General features: G+C 37.2%; 1 protein-coding gene across 9 annotated transcripts in view; it reads right to left on the bottom strand.

Annotated features, from left to right (window-relative positions):
- Positions 1-5581: 5581 nt before the first annotated feature.
- Positions 5582-24188, bottom strand: part of LOC145690935 (uncharacterized) — a 172330-nt gene continuing 153723 nt past the window's right edge. For all 9 annotated transcript variants that reach the window (XM_081766382.1, XM_081766381.1, XM_081766384.1 and 6 more), the window contains 4 exons: positions 22608-23138; positions 19017-19529; positions 13153-13638; positions 5582-9016 (listed from right to left, as the gene is read on the bottom strand). In XM_081766382.1, coding sequence (XP_081622508.1) covers positions 8244-9016; positions 13153-13638; positions 19017-19529; positions 22608-23138 — 2303 coding nt within the window. In that variant the 3' untranslated portion in view covers positions 5582-8243. The remainder of the gene's footprint in view (positions 9017-13152; positions 13639-19016; positions 19530-22607; positions 23139-24188) is intronic.

Genomic DNA, 24188 nt, shown 5'->3' with positions numbered 1-24188 from the left:
AAGGACTCCACGCACCAGAGGTGGACAACCTACCACTGAGCCACCATGCCCCACATAACGTTGGAAATCACACGGTCACCAGAATGTGGTCAAAAAAATCCAATACAACATCAGCAGAGTAGTATTTCCATCTTGCACAACCCATTGATTGTCCATCGAAAAATCAGTTAGGAAAGACATTTCGAAACATTCAAATATCGGTGAAACTTAAGTGTATCGTCTAAAAACACTGGCTTTATTAGTCTATGACTGGACATAATTACCCATATACAAGGGTCGTTCAAGGCTGACCGGGACTTTATTTCTTCAGAGGAAACAGCACAAGAAGCACCAAACTATGTGAGCTCTTGAAAGTATTCTCCGTGCGTGTCGAGGCACCGTTGCCATCGTTGTGGCAGCTCCCTGTTTCCTTTGGCATAGAAAGAACTTGCTTGTTGTCATAGCCACTGGAGGACACCGTTCCGCAGTGCTTCATCTGTCGTGAATTTCTTCCCTCCCAGACGGTTTTCAATGGGTGCAAAGAAATAATAATCACTGGGGCTAAATCTGGGCTCGAAACCGATTTAGAAGCTGTTCACAGACCGACATGCGTGTCCACTTCTGATCAAATGTCAGCTGGCGGAGAACCCACCTTGCAGATTTTGCGAAAGCGTAAGTGGTCGTGAATGATTGTGTCAACACGCCCGACACTAATATTCACCTCGGAAGCAATATCCCGCACTGTTACTCGCCGGTTCTCAAGAATTATTTGCTCAACATGTGCGATATTCACTGATGTGACTGCAGTCGGACGAATGTGTCCATGCGCTTCATTTGTCACCAGCTCCCGTTCTTCGCGAAACTGTTCACAACATTCGTGCACTCTTGTCCGTTACATCGTTTGTTCACCGTACTGTGCTTGCAATCTTCTGAAAATCTCAGCTTGTTTAACTTACTCCTTCACAAGATATTTGATTACACACCGCTGTTCCACAGACACAGACACACTGCTTGCCACCATGTTCACTGCAACTGCTGCGCATGCGCCAAATACATCATGCCGGGCCCTAGTTACTCGAAAAGAAAGAAAGACATTACGTCACTCGCAAATTTAATCATGATCCGGCTATTCATCGATTACTTACGAAAATCGCGGTCAACCTTGAACGACCCTTGTAGTAATCTTATCTCCACGCTGATTTGTTTCGCGGTCTCAAATGTTTTTCGGAGCTCGAACTGAAGGAACGCAAAGTCGTGTGTATTTTTCCAAACTGGCTTCTTCCTCGAACGTACGGTACAACGGAATCCATAGAGCCCATTTCTACGCGGACCTCATCGTGTTTTGAAATAAGCTCAAAATTTCCGTTGAATTTTCATTTCTGCATATAACAGGACAACTAGAGGGTGCTGCAATGTAGACCAAACGACCGAGGCTATTCACAACCCGGGAAGGTAATGGATACATTTACTTGACCATGTTTTGTGATAGAACACCCACCTGTTATTTTCAAAAAACTACAAAAGGTGTTTGTGTATTATACAGCGCTGCCCAATGTTCATTTTTTTCTTTCATCTAAACTTTAAGTGTATCAACTGTTCGTGCACTATTCTTTCTAGTTGGTTTAACTTGTAATTTCTGTCATAAAATGAATAATGAAGTCAAATTTTAACTTTTAAAAATACAAGGTGTGATTAGAAAGTATGGAGCACAGTGCTATCTACTTATGTTGTACCCATCTCAACTAGTAACCCGGCAGGAGTGTAGCCACGGGGCCCCCAGCCTCCCCAAATAATTTCGTGGATCCCCGAAATGACCAGCTTTTAAAACATCATCGTAAGATCACATCGCTTTGGTGATTTAAAAATAACGAAGTTTACATATAATTAATAATTTACGTTAACTTATTAAATCGATTCTTACCGATCGAAAAATAATATGGTATCATTTCCGTGTAACGAATAACCAAATGTACAGCTTGCTACTACATCTGCTACAATCTATTGATATAGTGCTTCTGTGCTGATCACGTTCAATATGAATATATTTTTTAAGTCATGAATAATAAATAAATATTTTTTTTGTCACGAAATCTTAAAGAAATTTAGGGAAGTTAAAAAAAATCGGCTGTGTACAGAGACTTAAATTGAAATAGTTATGCACAAAGGTGTAACGTTGGATCTGGGGCAGTAGTTCTTGGTTAAGCACAATAAATACTACGTGGTACATAATAAATATACTCCATAGTTCTGGATAATCACAATAACATTTTAAAACACATTTTTCTGACCAGAACAAAATGAATTCTTTAATAACTATACCATTTTTGTTACAGTTTCAAGGACCTAACGTCCTCTTCATCAGATATTTAGAAAAAACAGATGACAGCAAATCTTTTATCTTCCTCAGCCGTTAGTTAGCATTTTCATTTATATAATTTTAATTGTTGTTTTTATATATATATAAAATTTAAATTTGTAATATGTAACAATATCATATAATTACATTGTTAATACATGTTAATTGTCAATGCAATTTTACAATTCTATTGATCTTTATATATTTTACAAACATGTGAAAGAAACGGGACATAGGATAGATTGGGAAGGGGCTAGAGGTTTAGAAAGAGAAAAAAGAAAGATTATTAGGAATTGGAAGGAAGCGAGAAGAATAAAGAAAGAACAAGAGGAGAACGTAATAAACTGGACAAGTGGTATAAATATACATGAGCAATGGGAGAAATTATTAGAAGTGATAGAAAAGAAAAATGCATAAGACTATTAGTGCAATTTTAATATTTTCAAATTTCTGTTATTTTATTTTATATAAAGATCAATAGAATTGTAAAACTGCATTGACAATTAACATGTATTAACAATGTAATTATATGATATTGTTACATATTACAAATTTAAGTTGTATATATATATATAAAAACAACAATTAAAATTATATAAATGAAAATGCTAACTAACGGCTGAGGAAGATATAAGATTTGCTGTCATCTGTCTTTTCTCAATGTTCTGGTCAGAAAAATATGTTTTAAAAGTGGTACATAATATTTATGGAGAAAAAAAACTAAAAGACAATGTTTTTAGTTTTCCGGACAGAAATCAAATTTTTTCGGTTTTTTTTTCAGACCTCAAAATCACTACCTGTAACACAATTTTTTAATGGACTTTGTACATTGTAGCTGCCCCCCTCAAAAACGACGGCCAGCTCCTAGATAAACCTGCTGGTTACACCCCTGAAGCCCGGTAGAATAAACCTCTGGTACAGTCAGTGTCGAGTTTGAACCAGATGTGACATGTTAGTTGTCTTCTAGAGGCAGAAGTGTGAGGACGTATTAAGAGTGTCTGTTGTGGCGTGTTAACACTTAAATTTTGTTCTAAACTGCAACAAAAGTGCCAAAGAAGCTCACGAAATGTCAAAATCAATGTATGACGATGAAGCGGTGGCACTAAAGACTGTTTACGAGTGGTTTGAGCGATTCAAAAGCGGCAAGGTGGTGGCTGAACACAAGCAACAATCGAGACATTCCTCGAGGTCCTTTTGACACCATTTCTGACAATGGCGGGGTCACGACAAAGCACTTGAACCTCCTTCCAAAAGAAGCCTTTCAGAAATGCTTCCAGTCATGGTTGAACGTTGTGATAAGTGCATTGCTAGTTATGGACAGTACTTTGAAGAAGATTACAGCAAATTTATTGTAAGATTATTATTTTGTTTCAAATAAGATAATTCACCATATTTGTGATGATACCTCGTAGTTATAAAAGCTTCTACCACCTTAGATTTGCCTGATTTGATTAAACACTTTTCTAATTAATAACATTATCAAATTCTTCGTACTTAAGAGGGAAGCCTGATGACCTCTTTTTGAGCTGACGAAATTCGTTGCCCACTTCAGTATTTTAATTTTAATAATTTAAGGGAATATTGAGGAGTACTATAAAGGTAACCAAGAAAGTTCTGTCGCCTTTGAACATCGATATGTCACCTAAGACCAAAAATAATCCCCATCAGCATCAACGACCTTCTGCCAACGTTCTGGATGGCCATGGATTCCATCGAGGGAGAACTTGGTAGGCCGCGAAGCTAAGAAGGTATCAAGTGCATTTTGATCCACCTCTAATGTTACTGTCCAAGTAATGGAACAAGTGATAATCGGACGGTGTAATGTCCGGGGAGTATGGCGGATGCAAGTGTTTCCCATCCAAGGCACAGAATGGTGTCCCGGGTCATCCTAGCCACGTGGAGCGTAGCGTTGCCTGTAACAGGAGGATCTCTTTGCGATTCAGAAGTGCTGGCTCCAGAGTTTTGAGTTTTTTCTTGAACACGGTTCAACTGCTGATAGTACACAGTTGCATTGATCCTCTGACCAGCTGGTAGCATTTCCCGACGCACGATGCCGCGAGCAGTCCACCAAACACACAGGAGAACCTTCTTGTGGTACGATGCTGGTTTCGGCTGTTTGGAAACCGGTTCATGGGATGCTAAGAAATGATGACGGCGCCGTGCAGCTTCGTACAGGACCCACTTCTCATCCCATGTCAACACCCTGTCAAGAAATGGCTCCTTCCTTACACGAGACAGCAAAGAAACATGGGTATCTGCTTGCGTTGCCTTCTGGCCCGGAGTCAAATCATGTGGGACCCATCGACCCAACATGTAGTGCTTCCCAAGTTGATGAAGGTGCTTCCGAATGTTTTCTCCATTCACACTGAATTGTAGTCCCAGTTTCTCACATGTCTGGCCACTGTTCGCCTCAATTGCTACCTGCAGATCTTTATTTTGTAATGTGTTGGTCTTCCGACACGTGGTGTGTCTTTGAGTGTTTCGTCACCGTCCTTAAACTTGTTAAACCACCGCTGCACTGTCTGCGTAGTCACGACACCCTCACCAAAGGCCTGGCATATCTTCCGCCCCCGCTGAAGCGGCGTTTGACCCCAGTTTGAACTCTTCAGCATACACTGTTACGATGCTCTGTGGAGGTCCGATGTTCTCTTTGTCCTTACCCAAGTTCACGGTATATCTGAAATGCCCGCAAGCAGGTAGTATGTTGGATATACCCACTCCGACGATTGACCTTCACCTTATCTCCATTCGCATTTAGCTCACGGTGTGACGGTCAATGGAACACAGACCTCCACGAAAAGCGAAAGAACTTTCTTGGTTACCTATATATATAAACAGTCAGACGAGTTTCATGTTTTATTTCTCTTTGAAAGATTTCCCTTTCTTAATATTAGGTGGAAGGTCTTTCATGTGATTACTTCTTATTAGTAATGCTACCTCTGAGGTTTAATAAGGTATAAAACCTTCACCCTGTGACTGACTGTGTATCATAATAAAGGTTAAAGTCATAGCTGTATAAGTAGAAAGTATTATCAATATGTTATTCCAATAATGTTTTAATGGCATTTGGGTGGTATCGGCAAACACCTGAAATCTTGCCTTAAAAACTTCTACAGATTCTGTACAATGAAGGAATTTCATCACTGTTTTTCAGCATTAAGTTCATTAATCTGGACATTCATTTGAAGCTAAAGTTAATTTTGTATCTATATAACTACGACTTTACTTGTAATAAAAACGCTTGGATTTTATTCAAAATTAACTTTATAGATTTTATAAAGAACTGTAATTACGGAAGGCAAGTCTTTCCTGTTAATATATTTGTATATAAATTTGACTCCTAAATTTCAGGAACTTCGGTTGAACGTACATTGCTTTTTAAAACTACGATAAAACTTAACTCCTTTCTTTTAAAAAAGTACAGCAATATATATAAAAGGTTGAAATCAATATACTTTATGTATATTTTACAAATATTTCTCAGGAGTTTAGCTAATTTAATTTGCGAAAAAACAAAATAAAATAAAACCATCTGCTGGCTTGAATTTTCTAGAAGGCAAAGCATTGTTAGTATTTACTAAGGAACATACTCAACACTTACAAGGGATTCCTCCAAATATATTTTACAATCCTCTTACATAAAATTAACACTAGAATTTTGAAATTTTCAGATACATACTTCATTTCTTCTGCAATGATTCGACTACACGTATTTGGCAAGCAGAGGCCCCTTTAAACTAGACGAAGTCATTTTAGAAACGGACTTACAGGGCAGGCCGTGCAATTGATATATGTAAAACAACTTGATAGCTTACACTGTATACTAAAACAACTATGTATACTAAAACAACTTATAGCTTATAAGCTTTGATAGCTTACACTTAAGGAAGAAAAGACCAGTTCTACACGTGAAAAATGTTTTGAACAATATGTGATGTCAGTTCTGATGTTCAAATCTTCCGTAGGGTTAGATCTAAGTCTGAACATAATACGTTTGACAAAAAATACTTCGCGGACTGACTACACTTAAAAAAATGTGCTTGGAAAATAAAATAGTCAAATATAACGGAAAATAATCTCCTTAACGTCCCACAATTATACTCAGCTGGCTCAATATAACGAAAAATAAGTGAAAGAACCAGAGAATAAAGAAGTGAAAAAAAAACAGAAGATTCCATGAACATTATTTTATTCATCATAAGCTCTATTGTACTGGGAGTAAGTATATGATCGCTCCTATTAGATGTAAGTGCCGTATCAACACCAACCCCAGAAAACATGTGCCTTTATTTGCTGTCTCAAAATTTGACTATATCGTGTTTTATTAGTTTTATATATTTGATTAATCATTAATATATAAACAAACCAAAGTACCAGTTACGAAAATAACAAAGGGCATAACTCTTAGACCGGATGTCCCGAATGACCGAGTTTCTCTGAGTCTGAAGGGCATAATCGAGGGACGTTAACTACATATTTATATTCACTTCCACTAATGGAATTTTATTATGGAAAATGGAATTCAATCTTAACAGTTCCCATTAGGTCGTTTACACTTACAGTCTACACACTGAATAAACAATATTGCCTTGCGATCGAAAGAGAAAATTTCCACCATTATTTGTGGTTTCGTTCAGGTATCTCTATCAACAGAAAAGAGTAAGGATATAAGTTGGAAGGTAAAACGTTGTATAATGGATTTTAGTTTTGGAGATAGATTTTTCTCATATCAATAACTATGTAGGTTGGTCGGCAGATTATATATACAGGGTGTTTTAAAATAACACTGACAACCCTCGGGAGGTGACTCCTGACACTAAGGTAAGACAAAAAGTATAGACCAACCTGGGTGCATAAATGCTTCCTTTCGGAGTTACAGGCTGCCGAAAAAAAGAAAAAAAATGAACTTTAAAGATCCATAGCTTAAAATCTATTACCTACCGTAGTCGGGTCAAGACTTCACTTAGGGACTAATATGTGCACTATCCAAAATTACATAGAATCCTTATGTACTCACGCAACAATTTTTATATAGGGAGTTTGGCTACGGGTATTTTAATTTGAAGTACTCACGAATTATCTCTATAACAAATTGTTGCGGAAGTACCGCAGGATTCTGAAAGTTGGGTGTTTGGATAGGGCCCATACTAGTTCTTAAGGGAAGTCTTGGCCCAACTATGGTAGGTCCCATAGTATTGGAGCTATGGATCCTTGAAATTCATGTTTTAGGCAGGTTATAACTCCGAAATGACGGATTTCTGCACCCAGGTTGGTCTATACTTTTTGTATTATCTTGGTGTCACGAATCACCTCCTAAACGTTGTCGGTGTTATTTTGAAACACCCTATATATATATATATATATATTGAAAGCTACCATTTTTATTAGTTTTGTGACTATTATTTTTATCTGTTGTGGGATTTAATATAGTTTTCTCATAAAAACCATTTCTTACTCAAATTGCTTTGATTATATATACCTTCCATTATACTCAAAGATCTTTTTCGTGGTATCTTTGAGCAAGGAAAAAAAAAAAACTTGGACATGTAAAAGAGGCTAAGTGTGTTTTAGTGCTTCATCTACAGTCCCTTATATACTTTTGCAATTAATTTCAATATTACTGTACTTTCTATCAATATCTAGCATTCGAGTTGTTGGTTATGCTTGGGTATGCAAGTAGTGGTTCCCCTACTAGGACAATATATCCTTGTGGCAAGGGTAACAATCTGCAACATGATCTTTTACCTTCCTGTTTTTACCCTTACTTTATTTGTTTTAAATTTATGTACGAATGATTCATGAACAACATAAAGGACACACAGGGAAGTTTTTAAGTGAACATCACAGAAGATTGTAGGATAAAAATTGACTCTAGCATTTCTAGTGCGTTCAAAAATAAACCACTGCACTAACACCATCTGCACGAATGTGTTTCGCTGCTGGATTTCAAGTTTTCACGGTTTGAGCTTCTTTTTTTCTTCAAATTTATAGGTTTTAATTTTATAGATTTAAACATCATAGGTTTTAATTTTGGAACTGAACTCAAAGCTCGTCTGTTATTTTTCTGAGTTTGAGGCATATTACTTAACATTCTCTCTAGAGCCTTTATCTTTTCGGAATTTTTACGCACTGCTATCATCAATGACTTACACGCACATTGCCTACCACATGTGCTTCCACTGCTACCGCTATTGTCTTCGCAGCTATTATTTCCTTCTTCCGTGGCCTGTGGAACGTTCGAATGCGGCAAAGGAACGGACGAAGATTCAAGTGTAACTGGATTTTCTTGCGTATTGTCATATAATGACTGCATGATTATTTTATGTTCCGCACGCAACACTTCACGTATCTCATTCGCGTACTGTACAGGTTCAACTTCAATGTTTCCTGCTTCTCTTTTGAGTGCGTTGTATTTCATATAATTACATCTTAGAGTCTTCCACTTTGTTTGACAACTGGCACCTGCTGACATTTGGTTCATTTCGGGTACACCTCTTTCATTCATTTCACTGGCTACTGCCTGCCACACTTCCTCCGATGATTCGTTTGTATTCATTAACAGCTGAATCCTCTCCTCTTTTAGAATACTTAATAATATTGCAGATGGTGTTTGTCCTCCGTAGATTGGAGAGTTCCAGAAGGTTTCTGACGAGAGTGAGTCGGATATATCTTCCCAGTTTCCTGCAACACAAACACTCAGTTACAATATTTAAAAATCTTTATACACATATATAAAACAGGATTTCGGAATTATTTAATTACAAAAGTATGTACTCATCTTATATTTTATATACATTAGCAGAAAAAATTAATGTTCACAAACTATCTCTGTCTGCGCAACTGCCTAATGTACCATTTTGTTGATGTTCATAGCGTCACAAATCACTTCCCGCAGTCTGTGTATATTTTTTTGTTCCGTTGCAATTGTCAGGATTCGAATGTCGACTCCAAGTTGGCACCCCGATCACTCGTATCCAACGAGGAATTCGACAACATGCAAGAGGACTTTTTGTTTTCTTTTGATGTCAGGAATCACATTCCGGAGTTTGTGCACATTTTTGAGGTTCACTATATATATATATATATATATATATATATATATATATATATATATATATATATATATATATATATATGTGTGTGTGTGTGTGTGTGTGTAATTTGCCGTTTCGGAATTCTTTTTCTCTAATCCTATATTATATGTATTTGTTTATCAGTAACTGTCAAATAGATATAGGACATTCCATGTCAAATCAACAAGTCATCAGACTTGACCATCTCAGATTTGTGTAAAAATTGGTCTACAACTTTATTACAGTGGGAGATGAAACATTCCCAAATATTACCTCTCCCCCCTGAAAGTGTCTCCATACAGGGTGTTTAAATATGTCAAAAAATTGCTTTTTTTTAAGTTACAGTGATTATTAAAAATTATTATAAAATGGTTAATATGTGCACTACAGACGTGAAACAAACACCATTGAAAAGCTTAAAGATTGCCCTACAAGTTGTACTATATTGAAAAAACCTATAAAATAAAAAATAACACTTCGAAAATTCAAATTAAGATTTAATTTTGAATTTCGCATAGAAATGTCCCTCTGAATTTGTTCAAAATTGTTCAGATTGTAGTCTCATATGTGTACTAAAACACCACAAAGTTGTATTTTGGGCACTCAATGGGATCTGACTCAAAATTCAACATAAAGCAAGCATTGCACGATATTGACCATGTGAATATCTGTGTTCAGATCGATAACCATTTGCCTGGAGTTATTTACCTGCAGCATAAAAGGAATTTATATTCAATTTGATTTGTTTCTTGATGTGGTCATTTGAATTTACACAATTATCCACCTTTCGAGTTATTTAGAGAGGTGTTACGTTTCCGAACAGTAGTCAATACAAGTCATTATTCTTGTTAGTCAGTATGGATGTTTCTAAATTTATATTGGCTACATTGATACATGTTATTTTCATTCCTTTGTTTCAGGATTGCTGTCACAGATATGTGGAAGTGGATAATTGGAATAGGAAAAAGAATTTATTGACTAATTGTTTGTGCTGAAAGTGTGTGAAAGGATTGTGAGCAGTGTCATTGTGTTTCGTAACACATTTGATACAAATATTGTGAAAGGGAGGAAAATATATCCCTCCCTTTCATAATATGTTCTGTAATAGCAATCCTGAAACAAAGGAATGAAACTAACATGTATCAATGTAGCCAACATAAATTTAGAAACATCCATACTAACTAACAGTACCTGTATTAAGTACTGTTTGGAAACGTAATACCTCTCTAAATAACTCAAAAAGTGGATAATTGTGTAAATTCATATGAATACATCAAGAGACAAATGAAATTGAATATAAATTCCTTTGATGCTGCAGGTACTGTTTACCCTCGGACATTAGGTCCCTCGACACTTCTGCGCATCACAGAAGTAGAAGAGTCCATTACGAAAAATGGGTATGTGTGTGTATGTGTTCGTTTTCTCCTCTGGGAGCGAGAGAAAGAAGATTGGAAGTTTAAACATAGTTGCCGGCTTACGTAAATTGGTCCCAGGTCAGCAATACATTCTGGTCAGGTGATAATGTCACGCAGTGAACAGAGCGCGCGCATTGTAAATGCAGTCTAGCATTGTGTTTTAGGAGCTTCGACATTCGGTTGATCGCGCCAACAACCCGCTGGAGAACTTCAGTTATTGTCTTTCTCTATAGTACATATACGCTTGTGCCTGTGTAGTTTACTGTATTTTTCTAGTTCTTTCTCTTACCTGTTTCGTGGTTATGCTTGCGTAAGCGTGTGTGTGCGTCGTTTTGTTATTTTTATTATGATGGAGCCAATACCGTCAACCAGTGAAGTTAAAATATTGTGCCTATCCCCTCCTCCAAATTTTGGATTCTTCTATTTTTTTGTTCATCTTGCACCGTAGATCCCCAGTCATGCCCAACGGACAATAATAATCAGTTATCGTGCTTTCAGTGCCGTAGGCCCACTTTGATTTCATTCTCATATTATTATTTATAAAATCTTACCAGGTATAGATTTACTGTGCCGGGTTGGTAACACTGCAAACAATACCTTTACTGCTGACCTGAATAACCAACGCCTTCCTTTCTTTTCTTTTTCTTTTACAGTCCATTCCTTTCATTAAGATAGACTCTCCTTGGCACTCTGTCAACTGGAGGTCTCAGCCAAATATGTAAACAGTAAATAGCTCCAGGTAAATGGTTATCGATCTGAACAAGTATATTCACATGGTCAATATCGTGCAATGCTTGGTTATGTTGAATTTTGAATCGGATCGCATTGAGTGCCCAAAATACAACTTTGTGGTGTTTTAGTACACATATGAGACTACAATCTGGACAATTTTGAACAAATTCAGAGGGACATTTCTATGCGAAATTCAAATCTTTAAAGTGTTATTTTTTATTTTATAGGTTTTTCAATATAGTACAACTTGTAGAGCAATCTTTATCCTTCCCAATGGTGTTTGTTGCACGTCTCTAGTGCACACATTAACCATTTTATAACAATTTTTAATAATCACTGTAACTGAAAAAATGCCGTTTTGGGGCATTTTTGAACACCCTGTATGGGGACACTTTCAGGAGGAGAGAGGTAATATTTGGGATTTTTTCATCTCCCACTGTAATAAAGTTGTGCACCAAGTTTTACAAAAATCTAAGATGGTCAGGTCAGATTTTGCCATTTTGTTGGTTGATTTGACATGGAATGTTCCATATACCGACTTGAGTAGAGTTGTAGGGTTTCTTAGATTTAGTGAAGTTAATTGCGGAATTAGGGATGAGTTTAAAAAAAATAGTGAATTTTTTTTAATCTTACTGAGGGAATATATAAGGGATAAGTGTGCTGAATTAGTAACTGTAACCTTAGCAACTATAGATTTGCTTATCATTAAGAACAGCAAGTTTGAAAAAAAGAAAGAAAAAAAACACGAAATTGACTTTAAAAAAATGTAAACCAGTAAACATGTCAAGTTTCATAGTTCGTCAATCTATTTTTTTTTCATGGTTTCTTCTTTATTGTCTGGAATAAAATGGGTACGTGTTTTATTGTACGGAACAATTTTCGTTTTTTTCATGTTAACCTTTTCAAACGTTTTCTACTGACTTGCTTAACTTCTAAGTACCTTTATTTCATTTCTTTTATTATTTTAACCTTTTCACACGTTTTTTACTAACATGCTTAACTACTAAGTACCTTTATTTCATTTCTTTTGTTATTTTAACCTTTCCAAACGATTTTTACTAACATGCTTAACTACTAAGTACCTTTATTTCATTTCTTCTGTTATTTTAACCTTTGCAAACGATTTTTACTAATATGCTTAACTACTAAGTACCTTTATTTCATTTCTTTTGTTATTTTAACATTTCCAAACGTCTTTAACAAGGTGGGTCAAAACCATTTTCTACACACGCGTATTCTCTTTTATTGCATTAATTCAATTTAGTCCTCAGATACAGTGTTTTTTCTCTTACCGTTTCTAATTGTAAGGAAATTGCGTTTCCGCTAATGAGCCTTATAAGCAATAAAAACATTGAAAAACGACTTACTTAATAATGGACTATTTTCTTCGGCCGCATGGATGTTCCAAGGCAGTTTTACCAAAATGAAACAATCACCACGTGTATTTGTTTACATGAGGTACTGAACGTTTCTTGAATAAACTATACTACTACGCTTTATTATTATTATTATTTTATCTGCGAAAAATCTACAAATTAGTAAGCCGAACAAATATAAAATGGCAAAATACACATATCAAAGAAGAATTTATACTTACTTGTCGAGTCTTCCATTTCACATTTTATAAATTCAATAGGAATTGGATCAATACTGACATCAGCCGGATCCACATTTCGTTCAGCTACTGTCGGCAATGTTTCGCTGGAAGTTTGAGAGCGTGAAGCTACCTTTTCCTCCACTGAAAGAATTTGAGCGATTTGGTCCGCATACTCTGGTTGGGTATCGTAGCTTCCGCGTCCTTCTGCCACACTGTTTTTAAAGTACAAGTAGTCCTGTTTCAGAATTTCCCATCGTGAACAAATTAGATCCTTTTGAGAATCCTTGATCCCCCTTTTAATCATTTCTACGTTGATCCTTTTCCATCTTTCGCTCTTGGGAATACTCTCATTCGTCAGGATTTCTTGGAACGTCTCTTCCTTGAGGATTTGAAGAAGGACTTGAGTGGCACGCTGGCCAATGTCGTGTTTCACCATCCGAATGCCATATGTAATTGGACGCTTTGTTTTGGCCTGGAACTCAGCACCTATTAAAAATAAAAGAAACGGAACGATGAGTGACATTCATAGAGTTGCAGTTGGAGCATTACATGTAGGCTAAAAAATAAAGTGCGGGAAGAATATATACTGACGTGCGGCAACGAGTTACAAGGGGTAAAGAGCGCCGAAACGTCATTAATTCTTTATTTGTGAAACCACTAGTTAGCGCAGTGCGACAAGGATTGGATCTTGTGATGCAGCTGTCCTTGTTTTGTTTGACAAAGGACGTTGTTCTTCATAGGAGCTGCACTTGTAAAACCAACAGAAAACATCTTTAAGTTTCATTCACGATATGTAATTTTCATGCTCTTTAAATTTTCAAAATTTGATACAATGGTGTCGTAGCATATTATGTAATAAGATCAGATACTGATATGTATATGGTTGTACATACACGACTTTGTTTTATAATTTAGTAGCAACCTATTGATAGGCTAACTGCAGTATTGCCAGTAACAAGGGAAAGAAAAATTGTGTTGGTCTCGGGACAAAGAGCGACAATTTTTGAAACTTTGAGTATTAATATTCTAATACGTAGATAAGCGTTCCGCTGTCACTAACTGTAAGAGGGGGAAGGGGGCTCGAGGGGGGACTCGTTTCATTATACCAACGGTACCTTTCTTCCTCCCAATTTCTTGCCTTAATCATAAACTTTACTGAAGAGACGTAGGTTCTTGTTTCAAAATCCAGAGGTCACGTGTTCGAATCCGATATTCTTCCATTCTGAGATTTCCCACGGCAAACCTAAGTTAACAAGCGAATGTTACGATTGTATAGGGTGATTCAAAGAAACGGGAAATACGAAAAGCTGTGTTGGCAACAATGGGAGTTTGGTAACACTGAATAACATATGCCAGCCTGTTAACGACACCCTGCCATTTAGTTATCATGAATTCTTTGAGTGGTGCACAACGTGCTTTCGTGATCAAAGCGTTTTACAAGAACAATGACAGTGTGGAGGGGACACGTAGAAAATTCGGCCGTCACGCGCAGAACGCAGTCCTAGAGAGCTACACCAGCACCAGAGCACAACAACAAAGTTATTGTGTGGTGTGCTATGTCATCATACGGTGTGATGGGCCTTTATTGTTTTGAGGACGAAAATGGCCATGCGCTTACAGTCACATAGATTCGTTAAGTGGCCATGCTTGAAATTTTTGTTGTGCAACAACTACACAGAATTCCACACATTATTGACACAGTCTGGTTTCAACAAGATGGTTCAACGTCCTACACAGAATGAATATCGATGGCTGCTGTATGCCAATTGTTTGGGAAACGTGTAATTTCGAAAAATGGTGACATTCAACGGCCTCCCAGATTCCCTGATTTGTCAGCTTGTGATTTTTTTTTGTGTGTGTATTCTAAAATGGCATTATTTTCACTATTAAAAGATAAAAAAATTAAAAAATGTTTTTATAAATTTATTTATTTTTCAAAATGTCCTCGTTTTTTAATCACCCCGTACATGTAAAACTTCGTCGATTTCCTAAACTTCCTCTACCATTTTATTGTTGATTCAAACGCAAACTGTATCAAGAATTATGTTAAATAAATAAATAAAGCTTGAGGAGGACTGCCCTAATATTTTAATACAAAAGGAAAGAGAAAGTCCAAACAATACCCTGGTGGAAACACACTTAAGAAGGAATGAACGAATTTCTCTCCAAGTTGGTATACCGGGAAGGTAATGACAGTGATTCCAACACAACGCTCGTAGGACATCTCGAATATATTAGATAAAATTTTTAAGAACATACAATATTTATCTTAATAGAAATGTGTGATTTTTTTTTTCCTCAGTGAACGAAGCACGAAGACAGAGATTAGTAGGCGTGACAGAGATTCCATTAGTTTCAACGCTACACGAATATACGCTGACATCTTTCGATTTTTCAGGTATATAGTTTGATTCCCCTATTTCTTAAAATAAAATCGACATGACAATGCTGCTGGTACAGAGGAAATTTTGATCCTTCATAAAATATTTCCGTCTTCGATAGTATTGTAGACAAATGTAAGGAAAGGCTTTATTCGGATAAAAGTCTTATTATTGACGAAGACATTTGTCAATTTTAAGGTTTCATTTCTTTCACGATATCTAAATAAAATAAACCGATGAAACATGGGTTGTTATATCAGACGCTGAAACATGATATTTGATGAAGTGCGAGATGTACACAGGAATTTCCTAGGAAATATACGTAGCGAGTAGGATCAATTTTGTTGAGGTTATCTCTAAAAGAAACATGTGTTGTGCATGGATTGATACTACACTAGTATTGTTATCATTCTCAAATTATGAGGACATAAAATGCTTGCTATTGGGACAGTTTCGAAGAACAGAAAGGGTTTGCTGAAAAATGAAACTGACAAAAGGAAAATACGTAAGTGCTCGGAGAAGCCCTGTAATTACTGTGAAATGGAGGAACTGATACATTTGCATCTTGCAAAATTCACAAGAAAGGGATACAATCTTGAATGATGGTTGTTAACCGATTTCGAGTCGTGAGCAGGTGCTATATCATCATGTGAACATATGTATATAGACCCAGGAGGTCAAAATTTACAAGGAATAGACCGAGTACAATAAGTTGAGTTGCCCCGGTAGTAGATGGACGTGCGTTGTCCTGCTGAAAGATGAGTCCCTGAAAGTGTTCAGATAAGGTCGGAGGATATTACTAACGACACCACGAGTGTATGACGCATTAGCTTCACCATCAAGTATGAGTATGTCTAGTGCGAGGAAATCATATCTTTCCGTTCCTTCGATACGCAAACCGCTGTTACTACCACAGACAGAAATGACGTTTACCGGTCAGCAACACCGTCTTTCACTCGTCTCTCCCAACAGTTCTCTGCAATCAAGAGGTGTTAGAGATAACCGTGCGAAAGAAACAAGGAAACTCATACCTCTCTCGAATAATCAACTATTTAATGTTTGTGCACTCACATGAGAGGTCCACAGTAGGTTTGATTACGCTGACGGTTGCTGGTTGAAGTCCTGCTAGTTAGAATGACTCGGACGATCCTTTTGTCCAGGCGGTATTCGGGAGAACACCTGCGTAAATCAACTCACTCCTGTCGTATCACTGATGCACCACTGACATGACCCGTGTGGTTGCAATCTTGAGGAACAATCACCGGGCCTCTCGCAGCCCCAATATATATCAGACTCAAATCAATAAACTGCAAGATAGGAGTTAGTTGGCGTCGTCCTGGTATGATAGCTTATGATACACACACACACACATGCACACAACGAATTTGCTTACAACTACAATCATCATGTTACCGACGATCTTCAAACTACTAGACACACGTCTCTTTATACACACAACCAGTATGCCCTTATGCTCGTCAGTGTCCTGTAACCTTCAAATTAATTACAGCCTATCCCCTACAGACACTCATTCTGTAGTGCGAATATCATTGGAATCGAACAATATGCACGTTGTGTACGTAATGTGTTTCCACAAATGTTAATTTTTCTTGCGAGATGGTCAATACATTTTTATTAAAACCATTTTACTCTTTAAAATCAAGGTAAGCTAAACTTTAACCTAAATAAAAACAAGAAAATGTTTTATTACAAATCAAAAATCAAGAGACTTTGCAGGTTTATGCCTTTAAGAGTAAAAGAAACTTTAATCCTCTAACTTACCATTTATTTTTCAGATGTCGATAAAAATTCAATTTATTATTATTATTATTCGTAAAATTTTAATGCTCGTTGTCAATGAATGTTATTGCCTATTGTAATTCTTAAGATAACGCCCAACAATGCTAGTTATAGTTCATGAAAAGTAAATCAATTTAAAATCCCGAATGTATTCGTTTCGTCAAAATGGGAATACACAGATTGCAAAATAATTTCTGAAGTGGAAATATCCAAGTAAATTACCATCGAAAACTCTTGAAAACTGTGCACGAAAATACATGCGATTTACAATGCTTTCCTATAAGTCACTTTACAATTTCCAGAATATTCATTTTCTCCCTGCCGCTGACAGTAATAGACTTTCTGATCTATTGGGTTGGCCCATAAGTGTTTGCGTTTTTTGTCTTTTCTTTTTTAGTAAAAATTTTCCATGAAAAATAAAATGTGGCAACGCGTCTTATGATATTCGATAGGGCATTATGTGTCTACAAAATGGTATGTTCAGATTTTTTTGCTAATGTACTTTCTGTTCTTTTCAGGTCATTAGAATGGAGTGTCACGTCGACAGAAAAGAGCATTTTCGACATCTGTTGCTGTTTGGGTTTAATCGAGGTGCCAAAGAGACAGAGGTTGTTGGAAAGATTTGTGAAGTTTATGGGGAAGAAGCGATGCCTCTTAGGACGGCTCAATATTGGTTTAAGCGATTCAAAAACGGCAATTTCGACCTTAAAGACGTGCATCCCACCGGACGCCCCGTTCAGTTTGATAAGGAACGACTGAATCAGCTTATTCACGAAGATCCACGCCAAGCAACAAGGGAATTGGCAGAGATAATAGACTGCTCCCACAGTAGATAAACCGTCACCTTCATTCGATCGGAATGGTTTAAAAGTTGGGCGCATGGGTTCAACGTGCTTTGACGAACAACAAAAATCAACGCGCCACGATCGCCGCCGGTTTCCTTCACCGTCATTGGTCAACAAGTGGAGACAAGCAGCGATTTGTCGCCATAAACTTCACCAATTTCTCAAACAACTTCTGTGGCTTTGGCACCTTGATTAAACCCAAACAGCAGCAAGTGTTGAAAATGCTCTTTTCTGTCGACTTGACACCCCATTTTGTAGTACACATAATGCTCTATCGAATAACATAACACACATTGCCGCATTTTATTTTTCATACAAAATTTTCAGTGAAAAAAAAAAAAAAAAACGCAAACATTTATGGGTCAACCCAATACCGCTCTAGGTTTACATCATTAAAATAAACAATCAATAAAAATAAATAAAGCTAACAATGAGCTCTCAAAAATTTGCTTTCCACTTTTAACATTTGAACTTAGTCTGTAGTTACAGCCACTTCACTGTAAAACTGACATTGTCAGCGTGGGACTATGCTACCATCTTGCAACTATAAACGTAACTAATGGTATCATATAACAAAACGTGTAAATACGTGCTGTAAATACAATGTACAGAATATTGTAAGATGCTCGTATATTCTCGTGATTTTAATTTTTGTGAGAATTAAAAGCCCGAGACGATTCGGGATTTTAACTTAAGGAATTAAGAAGGGTAATACCAACGCCCATTGCATGGACTGAATTCAAACCCAGCAACAGATATATCTTGCATCACTAGCTTAATCTGTTATATTTCGACCATACCAGCCGGCGTGATCAGTATACAATTAAAGTGAACTTACCGTTTGCATAGCTCTCTTTGGGGACTAGAGAAGGTACTGAACCATCATTGTTAGTAAATGCAATTCCACTATCATCGGCTTCCACACATGAGCTTTCATTCAAATGTAATACATGCTTCCGTTTCATTCTTCTAACAGGAAACGACAGTTTAGAAGCTACAGTCATTACTTCCATCACATTATCGTAGTACCTGAGAGCATGAATGTTATTCTTGGTTATAGGAATACCTTTGCTGTGTTTCAAACACGTGGATTTCAGTGTACTCCACTTGCTGGAACATCTAGTTACAGCTTGTTCCTTTTTTCCTGGTATCAGAGCACCCCTCTTAGTCATTTCATGTAGAATCATTTCCCATGTTTCTGACTTTGGTTTGTCACTACGTAGAAGACAAAGATATTTTCCTTCCTTTAAAATGTCTAACAGAATCTGTGTGTAAGTTTTGCCATTTGCAACTTTTTGATCCCAATAGTTTTCTTTCTTACGCACGGTAGTTTTGGGCTCAAATGAAGAATCTGGAAAAGAATAAGAATATACAACGTGAATAAATTCATATTTAGATATTCGTATGTGAAATTGTTGCTAGTTTTCGTAAACTCTTCGCTAGATGATTGCTTTCTGTATGAAATACTGCAAGTTAAATCTTTGAGGTCTTCAACTCCTCGGACTCAAACGCGAGTAGAATGATGTAACGCACACCTAATGATTGAATACTCGGAATTTCAACAATTTGTATGCCCACGGATGGACTATGTGTTCTCTATAACCGTTTGTGTTCTTATCTATACATACACTTCGAGGAGAGGTTGTAATTGGTTTCTATGATGCCTGTTGTCTCTCTGTCTTTCCCTCACCATACTAGCAAAGCATTTACATAATTAGGGGTAATGGGGTCTGTTAAGAGATAATATTACAGGGTGTCTACTAGATGTTTGTTTTTAAATTCCAAGCTTTTTGCAGGTCTATTTATATTATTTTCCAAGTCTCTATTTTTTTTTTTTTTTAAAGAAAGAAAAGTTGTTCCTGTTAATATCCCCTACCAGAAGGCCAGTTGAGAAAAATGTGAAGTAACTGAAAAAAGCAATCAGAGATCTCATCTTTAAGTAACGTGTGAATCATAAACCTTGATAATACCCCTCTCGTGTTTCAATTATCGGCTTTTCTTAACAAATAGGCAAAACGTAAAAGAATGTTTCACTTCCTAAGCAAAAATCCCCAATTTTCCTTGATTTCCAATTTAAGTACCATTTTTCCTGACTGGTTCCTTACCTTTTTCGTAAAATTTCCTAAAGGAAAAAGTTTCCAGTATTTCCCTGATTTGCAGATTTGTTAACGTAGCAAAAAATGTTTTCGAACTGCCACATAAAATATGGATAGAAATTCTACCTGAAGACTTTCTAGGTTTATGGGAACTCTGACACAGGAAGAAAAAAAAAAGTATGTCACAAGCAAGTGGAAGCAGTGACAGAACTCAGATCAGGTATTCCCGTGGTCGCCATCAATACACTCACAAAACATAAACCTTTAAGAGGAGTGAGGATTTTTCTATTATATGCATGAAAAAGGTAATATTAAAAAAAAAAATCCAGGTTTGTTGTTCAATTCCAGCCTTTTTCCAGGTACAGAAACAAATTCCAGGTTTTCCAGGACAGTAGATACCCTGTATTATATAGCTCATACTTATTAAACTAAATATTAGGAAGCTTTCCACTTACCCCAAACACAGTATTTAGCTATGCTTGTAATTGTAACTGCCAAAAGTAAAATAACATAAGAACTCCCTCATGGCTATAAGGTTAGCGTATGCGCGTGATACCTGGGTTCGATTACGTTGGGAGCTTATGTAGTTTGAATCCTACATTAACTATAGGTCAACGCCTCATAAAGTCTCGTTGCTGAAGGGGTGCTACATTCCGAATTAACCTATCAACGAACTTTGGAAATCAGCTGATATAAAACGTATGTTTTCCACATTAAAAGAATATTTTCCACATATAAATCAAATACTGAAATACAGAGTCACCTTGATATTCAAGAACTTTAAGCAATAAAGTGTATCGCTGAAAATTTTGCCTTCAAAAAACACATGTTTAAAACTGATAGAATCACACCATAATCAATACGCTAGGGGTGTTCAAATGAAAAGGTACAAAACGACACTGTGAGTATAATCGAAGTCTTCATTCAAAAGGAATCACCAGAGGCCTGAGTACAACTATCCCACTCTTTTCCTGTTCCCTCCACTGTGTTCTTCACTTCATTGTCCGAGTTGAAGCGCTTCTTTGAGATGTTTTTTCTAGCGGACCAAACAGATAGATGTCGCACGGCGACATGTCCGGAATGTAGGGCGGATGCTCAAGCTCCCACTTGAACTTGTCCACTTTGTGAGACCTGGGAGGCGTGTGGTGGAGCGTTATTGTGGAGCAGAATCACTCCTTTCGTGAACAGGCCATGCAGTTTGCTCTTGATGGACTTGCGTAAGCTACGGAGTTTCTCACAATACACGTCACTGTTAATGTTTTTTAACATGGTTGAGTAATTCCATGAATATCGGACCTCGGATGTTGAAAAAGACGGTGAGCATCACCTCGCCTGCTGAGGGCGTAGCTTTGAATTTTTTAGGGGGAGGTCACGACGCATGCTGGCTTGCTTTGTCCCTGGCTCGAAGTTATGGGACCAGCTTTCGTCACCGGCGACGATCCGCTCCAGGAATGCGGGATCTTCATGATACCGGAACAGGTGTTGGAGTGCTACCTCCATACGCAGTTCCTTTTGCGGTTCACTGAGCATCTTTGGAACCCATTGCGCACACACCTTCCGGTAACCCAAACTGTCGTGCACAATTGTCCACACTGTCCCAACGCTGGTCCCCATCATCGCTGCCAAGATTCGCATTGTGACATGCCGACCACTTCTCATCAGGCCATTTATCTTGTTGATGAGTTCTGCCGTCATTATCATGTTTGCCTGGCCTGATCTGAGGTCATCACTCAAACTCTCCCGGCTTTCACAAAAACGGGCACTTCACTTTCTCATTGATTTATCGATACACAATCTCCCCGTATACGACCACCATCTGGCGATAAATAGCTAGTTTCACTCCTTCTGCAGTCAAAAATCTGATAATACCTTGCTGCTCCTTAATCGTCGAATTTTTCATTATGAAGACCATGGTTTCCTCACACGCACTGCCGCATCAATTGGAGGGGATACACAACTGTCTGATTCTGTCCTTCGTCATGTGAGAGGCGTCCGCGCATGCGCACAACCACGCCGGAACTACATTCTCTTCCCTAGATGTCACACTACGTTATTCCTAAGCGGCATATTCTTATTTCGACCACTTTAGTTTGTACGATGTTTCGTACCTTTTTATTTGAACACTCCTTATAAATTATATTATGTTATTTTTGAGTTTTACATTACAGGTTTCTTCCCCTAGGCTAAAGGAAACTATGAAAAATGAGTAATGAAAAGACAATACTTAATGTTCATATCGTGGATAGAATTCGAACCCGCAATCACCAGCTTTATACCATAGACCTCTTGAGCGTGCTACCAGTGTAATCAAAATAAAATTAAAGTGTACTTACGCTTTACATAGTTCTCTCTGGAGATTACAGAAGGTACTGAGCCACTACTATTAGCGCTCGTAATTGCACTATCATCAGCTTCTAAACGTGAATTCTGATTCACCTTAACCGTACTATTCAAATGTAATAGGGGCTTTCCTTTCTTTCTTTTAAGAGGCAGCGACAGTTCAGAAGCTAGAACTATTACTTCCATCACACGATCGTAGTACGGGAGATTATGCATTTTATTCTTGGCTATAGGAATACCTCTGCTGTGTTTCAAACACGTCGAATTTAGGCTATACCACTTGCTGGAACATTTAGACAAAGCTTCTTCCGTGTTTCCTGGTATCGGAGCACCCCGTTTGGCCATTTCATGTACAATCTTTTCCCATGTTTCTGACTTCGGTTTCTCACTATATAAAAGACGTAGAAATTCTTCTTCCTGTAGAATGTCTAACAGAATCTGTGTGTAAGTTTTGCCATTTGCAACTTTTCGATCCCAGTTTATTCCTTTCTCACGCATGATGGTTTTGTACTCAAATAGATCATCTGGGAAAGAATAAGAATATACATCGTGAATATAAATTTCATTCATATTTTAATATTCATATGTGAAACTGTCGCTGGTTTCGTACCCTCTTGGCTAGATGCTGGCGTTCTGTATGAAATATTGCATGTTAAAAAAGCGTGTCCATAAAAGTATCACACTTTAAATTGGTATTACATCGTTTTGCATAATCGTACTTAAATGAAATTGGTCACATTTGAAAGAAAAACTCAAATATATTCCCATTCACGCCACGCGCGCTCCAATATATTTGATGAAATGCACTGGATGGCAGCACGAGGGTACACAGAAACAATCCTTTACGTAACTCCATAAAAAGAAGTCACAGACTGCAAGTCAGGCGACCTCGGCGGCCACTTGTACAAGAGATTATCACAATTTCTGGCACGTCCAATGCATCTTCCTGGAAGCTGCTTATTCAGTTGTTCCCGAACATGTAAATGCTCCATCTTGTTCGAAAATAAAGCCATTGCCTTCTTCTTCCAATTGTGGAAATAATCAAGCAGCAACTGCCTGCTAAATATCCAACAATGAACCCATATCGACTAATTGCAAAGTAAATATGAGTGAATTAACTTTTTCTGTGTTTGATCCCGTCCATTGTTGTACACTGTCGTTCATTGTTCACATGCACAAAAATATGTGAGTTTTACTTTCAAATGTAACCAGTTTCATTTAAATATGATTATCGAAAGCGACGAAATACCACTTTAAAATATGATAGTACTTTTATGAACACTCTGTATTGCATTTTCACGATATGCAAGTACTCGGATTCAAACCCGAGTAGAATGACGTAAATTAAATACAATTAACAACTGAGTAACCGTTATTTTAACAACTTACACAGCTACGGAGGTCAATGTGTATTTGGTTTGTGTGGAGACTGGTGTCTCTCTTCACCACATTCGCCAAGCATTTACATAATCAAGAGGGATAACGGAACCTATTAAGATATAGTATTGTACAGTTCATACTTATTAAACTGAATTTAGATAAACACAAGTTCTACCTCTTATATCGAAACACAG

The sequence above is a fragment of the Thermobia domestica genome, chromosome 7 (assembly GCF_964235325.1).
Source record: "Thermobia domestica chromosome 7, izTheDome1.hap1.1, whole genome shotgun sequence".
Lineage (NCBI taxonomy): Eukaryota > Metazoa > Arthropoda > Insecta > Zygentoma > Lepismatidae > Thermobia > Thermobia domestica.
The sequence above is the reverse complement of the archived record's forward strand: the minus strand, read 5'-3'. Positions and strand labels throughout refer to the sequence as shown.